Source organism: Arachis hypogaea, chromosome 17, assembly GCF_003086295.3.
Source record: "Arachis hypogaea cultivar Tifrunner chromosome 17, arahy.Tifrunner.gnm2.J5K5, whole genome shotgun sequence".
NCBI classification, from domain to species: domain Eukaryota; kingdom Viridiplantae; phylum Streptophyta; class Magnoliopsida; order Fabales; family Fabaceae; genus Arachis; species Arachis hypogaea.
In genome coordinates this window covers 62,043,039-62,053,014 of record NC_092052.1, presented here as the reverse complement: position 1 = coordinate 62,053,014, position 9,976 = coordinate 62,043,039, and the positions used below count along the sequence as shown (strand labels likewise).

General features: G+C 38.0%; 1 protein-coding gene across 1 annotated transcript; it reads left to right on the top strand.

Annotated features, from left to right (window-relative positions):
- The first annotated feature begins 232 nt into the window (after positions 1-232).
- LOC112763351 (uncharacterized) lies at positions 233-1,192 on the top strand. Its single transcript, XM_025809046.1, has one exon. It carries the CDS (start codon positions 233-235, stop codon positions 1,190-1,192), a length of 960 nt encoding a protein of 319 aa, XP_025664831.1.
- Positions 1,193-9,976: the final 8,784 nt, after the last annotated feature.

Here is a 9,976-nt window from a genome sequence, read left to right as displayed (position 1 = left end):
AATTATTAAAATTTGATTTGAAGATCGATTATTGGTTTGGGCTATGCTTACAACAAAATTATTTTGTTAAATTCTGAACTGGTATAAATTTTCACTTATCAACATCAACCACACCACCTTCACTTCCCACCAAAACAATCACCCTCCACACAACCAGAACAATTCTAACCCACCACCACCCTCCACACAACCCATTCAATATTTCTAAAGGCTCACTAATCTTGAACTTACCATGGAAAAACTCTCCAAAGAAACATTCTCATTCATGAAGGAAACAAGAATTAATCTCAAGAATCAAGGTGCTTCACTTAGAAATTTGGAGGTGCAAGTATGCCAAATTGCTCAAAAATTAGAGAAAGCCACAAATGTTCTTCCCAATGACACAATTCCAAAACCAAAAAATGAGTGCAAGGCTATTTGTTTGAGGAGCGGAAAGGTAGTGGAACAAGAAGAAAAAGAAAATCTCACTGCCAATGACAAACAAAGGAAAGAGGCAACAGAGAACATTCATCAAGAGAAGCACATGCAGCCCACACTCCAGCAAACAATTCAAGCTATAAAAGCTCCACCAAAAGAGAGCATTCCAGTGCCTAAATACAAGCCAAAAATTTCATATCCTCAAAGGCTCCAAGAGAAAAACAAGGAGAAGCAATATTCCAAATTCTTAGAGATATTCAAGATTTTGCACATCAACATCCCATTTATAAAAGATCTTGAACAAATGCCCTTGTATTCTAAATTTATGAAGGATTTGTTGTCCAAGAAAAGATTCTTAAAGGGAGGCCAAACAGTAATGATGAGCAAGGAGTATAATGCAATCATTCAAAGGAACTTGCCAACAAAGAAGAAAGATCCAGGAAATTTTCAAATTCCTTGTACTATTGGCAACACCACCTTTGAAAGAGTTTTATGTGATTTGGGGGCAAGTATTAATCTAATGCCTTTATCTGTGATGAAGAGGTTACAAATTCAAGAGTTGAAGCCCACCAAAATAGCTCTACAACTTGCAAACAAATCAATGAAGCTTGAACATGGGATAGTTGAAAATGACTTGATCAAAGTGGAAAAATATTTCCTCCCAGTGAATTTTGTTATTCTTGATATAGAGAAAGATGAGCATGCTTCTATCATTCTAAAAAGACATTTTCTAGCCATTGGAAATCCCTTATTGATGTTGAAAAGGGTGAATTAATATCGAGGATCATCAAGTCTTTCATGTTTTCAAGACTATGCATCATTCAAGTGATCAAAAGGATTGCAAGAAAGTTGAAGCCAAAGATCCGAATCTAAAGGAAAGCCTAATGAATCACTTTCATATGTTCCTTTTTCATGCATGAGAAGAAAGGAAGAGACAGAGAAGGTGCAAGAAGCTGACTACTCAATTGAAGCTTCAATGAATTTGCAATCAAATTCTCCCTTTGTAATCAACAAATCTCCTTACATCAACTCTAAATTTGATATTGAGTGTGTATCAAACAAGGAGAAAGCTCTAAAAAAAAAAGAGGAACAAGAAAGTTCTTACTAAAGACGTTTTCGCATTGGCATGCATCAACCATGCATTTTCATTGCATTATTGGCGTGGTACGCTGGCACATTGGTGTATAACGTATGCTTCATTCTCTATCTCATTATATTCTTCATGCCTCATTGGTTGACGTCATGTATGCATAATTATTAACGCCATTTTGCTTTGCTTCATATGATTCTTCACCAGCTTTACTTGATTCATTGATCCATTTAATTGCTTCATTGCTTTATATATCAACACCTTATGCATATTGCTTTGCTTCATATGATTAGTACGCATGCCTTGTATGGCTTCATTAAATGCAAGCATAAGGTTCCTTTGATTATGGCGTTATATGTTTCCATTGAATATATGCCTTATATGCCATATATGCTTTGTATGCTTTATATGCCTTATAACGTCAAGTCTTCCTTTGAGTATGGTGTTATATGTTTCCTGCATGCTTCATGCATCCATGCCTCTTGAGCCACGCTTGCTTCAAGGGCCATGTTTTCAAAAGCGTGTCAAAAATTTTTTTTTGGTTTTTTTGAGTTTGTTTCGTACTTTTTGCTTCTTTTTCTATTATATTCTACAAGATTCATCAACTTAAAGGGAGTCAAAGCAATTTAAAAAAAAAAGAAAAAAAAAGATGTTAAAAGAATCTCTGCAAGCTCCATCATCAAGACTATTGCTCTTATCAAGGCACATATTGGTTCTTCTTTCCCTAAGCAACTAGTCATCATGTTTGTTTTTTTTTTTCACTGTTCTTCATTGTTTTATTTAAGGTAGTGCAGGTGTTCATAGAGTAAGTTTGGTGTGCTACATCAAATTCACATCCCACTAAGTACTTAGCTTAGTTTACATAGATTTTATCACACTAAGTTTGGTATTCTCACACCAAATCACATTCACCATGCGAACACAGTAACAACCTCATTATTTTACTTTTTTTTTTTTTGCTTCCATTTCATTCTGTTTTGATTTGGTTTCTTTTAAATGAATAACCCTTTGCATTAATTGAATTCGTTCACTTGATAATCTTGTTTCCATCATCATTACTTTTTCTTTTCTTTGAAGCTTGAGGATAAGCAATCATTCTAAGTTTGGTGTTGGAGGCTATGCTCTACATAGCCTAAAAGGTGATGAAGAAGAAGAAGATGAAGAGAAAGGCTGTGAGAACTAAGGTTGTTTCCTTCCTTTTTAATAATATGCATATGCTTCATTTTATCTTGTATAATGCATTTAAGATTTCTAATTGTCAAGTACATATCTTGTCCATCACAACCCACAATTACAATTGTTCTTGCGCCTAAATGTGAGTAATGAATCATGTGCTGAGAAAAGAAACGAAAAGAATAGGGAATGATCATAAAAGAGCATGACAAATTGAGTTTGGAAACCAAACCAACTAAGAGTGTTCAATATGATCTGACCCACATTGCTTGAGGCTTTAGTCTAGAGGACTATTATAGGATCCTTACACTTGACAAAACCTCAAAGAAGCAACAATATAAGAAATAATAAGTAAGAAAAAAGGGTTGTAAGAGAAACTAAAGTCTTTGAGTACCACTGACTAAGGAAATTAAAAGGGAAATAAGCTCAAAGAGCATCCTAGTCAAGTGCTTGTAGTGCTTATGTATCAAGATAAAAACTTGAAAATAAAGCATTTAGAGTCACGGTTAAACTCAATGTGCAAAGCACCCCCCTAAAATGAGAAAGCCAAAGGCTCTAAGTGCCAATGGTGGGGAAGAATGGAAACAAAAAAATAACTTCAAAGAGCTCCCCAACTATGTGCTTGTGGTGTTTTTGTGGCTAGTAGAAGCTTGAGAGAAAATATTTAGAGTCACGGCTAGACTCAAGGTGCAAAACACCCAATAAACTTAAATGGTGGAAAGAAAGTAAATAAGCTTGCTTCAAGGTGATGATTCAAGGAAGGATTCTATAATCTAATCTGGACGGAAGATTTGAAAGATTTTGATCAATTATGTTGAATTGTACATAAGTGAAACGGTGAACCAAACTCATTTAGATTACAATCTTTTACCCCTGTTTCATTAGGTTATGAAAATTTGGATTGAGCCATGATTCCTTGTTTGCTTGAGGACAAGCATGATCTTAAGTTTGGTGTTGTGATGCGTCCGCATCTTTAGTATTATTCCTTCTTGATTTCAATTGATTTATTAAGAGTTTCTATTAAATAAGCAATGAATTTAAGGATAGAATGAACATTACTTTGATTAGTTGAAATTCATTAATTACAGAAAGTTTTAGAAGGAAAACAGAAAGAAACAGAACAGAAAGGAGGATGGAGAGCAACAAACAGAAAGTTCTCTGTGACAAAGAGTGACAAGCAGAAAGCTTTCTATGATTAACAGAAAGCTCCTTGGAAGGAGAAGGTGAAGCGAGTACAACGTAAACTCTATCACGTACTATGTGAGGGAAGAAAAAGGATCTGTGCGTATGCACACATGTGTGCGTACGCACAAATGTGTGCATACACACAAGCATATATTATTTACCATTTCACTTAGTACGTGGACAATTTCACGTAAGACACAACAGCTATGCATACGCATGCAAGCCATGCGTATGCACAACAAGAGAATTTTGGTGACCGTGTGTGCGTACTCATAAGTAGATTTTTCACATATGACGTGAAATTCACCACGTATAACGTGAAGAGCAATTAAGAAGGCCATAATTGAAGAAAATTGGCTCACGTACAACGGAGCCTATTTCACCTTGTACGTGAGCCCAACAAATTGTGTTCAAAGCCAAAATGTACTTCACGTATAACATGGTACAAGCCACGCACTACTTGAACTTTGGTGCTTCTCCCACGATTTCAATTCTAGACCAGCCTTTTTCCAATTTCTCAACCTTCTGGAAGATCAATCACAAGTCCATTGATGATGACATTAATTGAAGATTGCAAGGAGTTAAAGATTGGAAGTTATGCTAGAGAAAATCATTAATTAGATAGATTTGATTCTGTTTTGATTTTGATTCTATTTTAATTTGAATTTGAATTTAAATTAAGGTTAGTATTTAAGGTAGAGGGAGACTCTCCGAAAGAATCTCTCTTCTTCGGCTGTTTTATTTTTCTTAAGGATTCTCTTAAGAAGATGAGTTTTTAATTATCTTCGGTTAAGGTTAGGAGCTCTGTTGATTCCTTGGTTTAATGTTCTAGCTTTTTACGTCTTTGATTAATGCCTTGATTTCTTTTCAAGAATAGGTTTTCATTCTTCATCTTAAAGTGTTTGAATGTATTGGGAAACAATTCTTCTCTGATTTGAATTCTTTTAACTTCGTGGAAAAGTTGATTAATTGAATTAATCTTGAAAATTGATTCTCATAATTCTTAAGTTTTGAAATTGGATTGATAAGTGACATAAAATCAACTGAGGGAGAATCTTATAAATTGTGTGGCTTTATAAATCAGTAAACGTTCTTCAACTGTTTTCTTAAGTAATTGACTAAGGGATTAGCGGTTAATTAGGTTAAAGAGAAATTAAATCACCAACAGATTGGGGTTTGATTACTAACGGTTTGCCATAAAAGTATTTTTGCATGATCAAAGTTGAAGTGAAAAGTATTAATCCAGAAGTTTCAACATCTCCGAAGACCTTAACTCCTTAATTCATATTATTTCTCACACTTACTGTTTTCTTTCGTTTAATTTCTGTTTATGCGTAAAGCCTTTCAAAACCCTAATTTGATTGTCTGACTAGATTAATCGGTTGATTTTGCTTGCTTAATCCGTTAATCCCCGTGGGATCGACACTCACTCACTGTGAGTTATTACTTGATACGACCCGGTGCACTTGCCGGTGTTTTATGGTTTGTGAAATCCGCATCACCATGCGTACGCATGCTAGCATGGATATGCATGACTGTACCTTTTCGGATGGGACATGAGAGATTTTATGTAGGACACAGCAATTATGTGTATGCTTAAATGTATGTGTACGTGCAACAAAATGTTTTTGCCCAGCATCCATGCACATGCATGCATGCATGCATATGCACGGCCCTTGGTTCACGTGGTACGTGGAGTTCACAACGTAAAACATGACGAGAAGAAATCAAAGGAAAATTGAAGCTAGTACAACATAGCCTTGGTACGTGAACTAAATAGAAAGCATTCCAAACCAAAATGGCTTCACGTGGTACGCGAGAGTCCTCACATGGGACGTTAAAGTTAAGTCCTACCTCCCAGGGCTTCAATCAAGGCCAGCCTATCTCCAAGTTCTTAACCTTTTGGATGATCAATCAAAAGCCCATCAAAGATGACATTAATTGAAGATTGCAAGCAATTAAGGAGAAGATCTTTATGGAGAAGAAAACAATTAGGAAAGAAATTTAGTTTTAACTTAGTTTTTTATTCTATTTTCACGCTTGAATTTGAATTTGATTTTCTAGGGTTAGTGTTCATACCCTGGGTCGAGTTACGCAGCCCAGGTTGACCGAAGACAAAAGTGACCGACCTCTTCAGGTTGGATCGCACCCAACTTCTCCTTAAAAATTGATGGGGGCGAAAATCAGCCAATTAAGAAATTAATATAAGAAATACGTTGCGAGTATAGTTCTTAACCAACAAAAATTCACTTATCAATTTAGAAAGGTTGTCACAAAAATCAGAATAAAAATACTGGGAGTATGAATCACAGGTCGTCTCCCAACGAGTTGACAAAAGGCTGCTATCATATTAATCAGGAGTTTTCTGAGAATTTTTGAGAGTTGAATAACAGGAAATAAATAATTGTGATTTAATGCCTTTCCTCTTCTTCCTCTTCCTTTCCTCTTCTCCTCTCCCCCTTCTTCCCCTTCTCCACTCCGACAGCCCCGACCCTCACCGCCGTGCCTCTGCCGCGCCGCCCTGCGTCACAGCACCGCAGCCACCACACCAGCGCCGCCGCACCACCCCCCTCTCTCTTCATTTCCATTTCTTTCACTGCAACCCCCGAGGTTTCACTGCTTCCACCTCTGCATTCCAACTCCTCTTCTGTTCTATTAAACCAGTTTGTGTATTTCAATTTTGTTTAATCTAGGTTAGTTAGAATTGCATGTCGTTAGTGGATTATAGGTGGTTAGGTAGCTAGGATGTGGTTAGAGGATTTAGGTCTGATAAGTGCTCCGTTCCTGCTGTTTGAATTATCTATTGCTTGGCTGTTGATGTTGCTGTTCACTGCTGTTTCGTTGCTGTTCGATACTATTTTGCTTCATCGGATCTTAATTGATTGATACCAATGCTTATATAAATTCATATACATTATCATTTTTGTTGCAATTTACTTTTTTCTTGTTGATTTAGTAAGTTCAATACATTACATCCATATCTTAACTTATTGCGGGCTTTCTGAATTTGCTGAGGCCAGGCTGATTGCATATACCTGCTTCTTGTTGTTTTAGATTGGCTAAATTGCTTATTGCATATACTTGCTAGTTTGGTATTACTTGTTCTAAGATGCATATTACCTGATAATCCTGTTTGAAAGTGCTACTGCTTGCATTATTCTGCTGTTTGATTTTTCGGGAACGTTCCTTTTACAGGCGGAATGCTGCCCAATTTTTCCAAAAAACGGTTTTACTTAACTGCTATTCATAACTCGCCTTTGGTATTTTCACATTATGCTTTCCTTAGTTTATACCAAAGTCAACTCATGACATGCTAGGCTAGCATTCCCTATCCTTTTTGGTTCCCTTCCAACTTAAATTGCATTGTTGATGATTGTATTCCTCCTTGTGCTTTCTTTCCTACCTGATTTATCATCAATAATTTGTATTATCTGCTTGAATGTGAGATTCTTGTTCTACAATTATATGAACTTCTGTTTGCTAGGAACCACAGTACCATGCCACTAATTTTAACTTCCCTTTTAACCTCTTGACTTCATTGACCTCTAACTTCTCTCTCAGTTTTACATTAACTACTTTCAACCCATTTCAAGGCATGTTTATTGTTGTTTCTTGACAAACAAGCATTCTGCATTTCATTTAATAGTTTTGGATTGTGATTTTTAATTAAATTCTTTGAATTTTATCTTGCATACAGTCCAAAATTCTACATCTATCTGACTCACTTCATGCTTTGATTTTCATTCCTCTTTTCCCATGTACAACTTATATTTCTTGCATACTATTTGCCTTCATATTTTTCTATTTTAGTTTGATAAATTGTATCATGAAATTTCTATTTTTTAGGATGTCTGACCCAACAGAAAAGGGAAAGGCTAAGGCCACCACTGGTAAAAGGAAAAGAGGCCAAACATCTATGGCTCTGACAGATATACCACATGATGATTCCTAGCGTGAGAAGAACTTTACTCTGCAGGAAGAAGCAGACCAACTAGTGCCTGCAACTGATCCGATCAAGTTCGCAAATCACTACTTTGAATTGAAATATGAGGTCTTCGGGACTAAAAGGCACCTATACTTGGAAAAGACCCTCAGAATTCCCGATGAACTACAATAGTACACTACAGAACAGATAAAACAGAGAGGCTGGTTCTTTCTAGAAAGGAATTTGACTAAGGTTAATGCATCCTGGGTCAGGGAATTTTACTGCAACTATTACAAGCAACCCTGGATGCAGTACAGCTTAGAGGGAAGCAGATTTAGTTACTGAGGAGGCCATTGAAGATATCCTCCATTTTCAGCCTAAGTCAAATGAACTAGATGGTTACCAGAAGGCTGAAGAATCTATGATGTTTATGAGCTTTGACTGGGAGGCAGTGAAGCGCACCATAGCCGTTGATCCAACTGTCCCATGAGTTATGGGTAAGTCAACAGTGAACCTAAAAGGCATAAAAATTATTTACCTTAATGATGAGGCTCGGACATGGCAACAAATCCTGAGCACCTATGAGATGCCGATTACTCATGAGACTAAGGTGCCAGCTGCCATGATAACTCTCATCTGGTGTGTTATGGAAGGCAAGGACCTGTACCTTCAACGGTTCATCAGGCACTCTATGGCCAGGGTTCATGTCCGAGGCACTCTGCCATTCCCCTATTTGATTACCAGTTGGGCCGCCGTGCTGAGGTACCCTGGGAGCCTAAGGATGAGAAGCCCCCAGCTGCTGACTGCAGGAAGATCATCCCACATGGCAAGAGGTTCGAAGCTTTGGGCCACACACCGCCCTCTCTTAATGCCTCGCTGACGCAGCCACATCCTCTGCTGCCCCTTCAGCACCCGCTGCACCACCCACACCCACAGCACCCTCACCAGCTTCTCAGCCCATCTACCACCTTGTGCACCACCTCTTCGAGCGACTGGATCAGATGGAGCGCCGCAACCAGCGACGTTATGAGTGGTGCACGAATTGTAAATCACACTTTTCACAACTCGTACCACTAACCAGCAAGCGCACTGGGTCGTCCAAGTAATACCTTATGTGAGTAAGGGTCGATCCCACAGAGATTGTCGGCTTGAAGCAAGGTATGGTTATTTTGTAATTCTTAGTCACGAAATCAATGATACGGGTGATTATATTTATGAAGGATAAAAAGCGTAAATTAAATAATACTTGTTATGCAGTAATGGAGAACAGATTGAGGATTTGGAGATACTCTGTCTTTCGAATCTCTGCTTTCCTACTGTCTTCTTCTTCATGCACGCAAGGCTCCTTCCATGGCAAGCTGTATGTTGGTGAATCACCGTTGTCAATGGCTACCATCCGTCCTCTCAGTGAAAATGGTGCAAATGCACTGTCATCGCACGGCTAATCATCTGTTGGTTCTCACTCATGTTGGAATAGGATCCATTGATCCTTTTGCGTCTGTCACTATGCCCAGCACTCGTGAGTTTGAAGCTCGTCACAATCATCCCCTCCCAGATCCTACTCAGAATACCACAGACAAGGTTTAGACTTTTCAGATCTCAGGAATGGCCGCCAATAGTCCTAGCCTATACCACGAAGACTCTGATCATGAACCAAGAGGCTAAGAGATATACACTCAATTTATGGTAGAACGGAAGTGCGAGTGAATGGTGATGAGTGTCACGGATCATCACATTCATCAGGATGAAGTGCGAGTGAATATCTTAGAATAGAGACAAGCGTGATTGAAGGGAAAACTGTAGTAATTGCATTAATTCATCGAAAAACAGCAGAGCTCCTCACCCCCAACCATGGGGTTTAGAGACTCATGCCGTCAAAAATACAATATGAAACGTGTAAAATGTCTTGAGATACAAAATAAATCTCTAAAAGTTGTTTAAATACTAAACTAGTAACCTAGGTTTACAGAAAATGAGTAAACTATGATAGATAGTGCAGAAATCCACTTTCGGAGCCCACTTGGTGTGTGCTGGGGCTGAGACTTGAGCTTTACATGTGCCTAGGCTGTTTCTGGAGTTAAACGCCAGGTTGTAACCTGTTTTGGGCATTTAGCTCCAACTTGTAACCTGTTTCTGGTGTTTAATGCCAGAATAGGGCAGAGAACTGGCGTTGAATGCTAGTTTGC

Bases quoted from the DNA above. Each gene is read 5' to 3' on its own strand.
- LOC112763351 (XM_025809046.1), top strand. From the start codon at position 233: ATGGAAAAACTCTCCAAAGAAACATTCTCATTCATGAAGGAAACAAGA.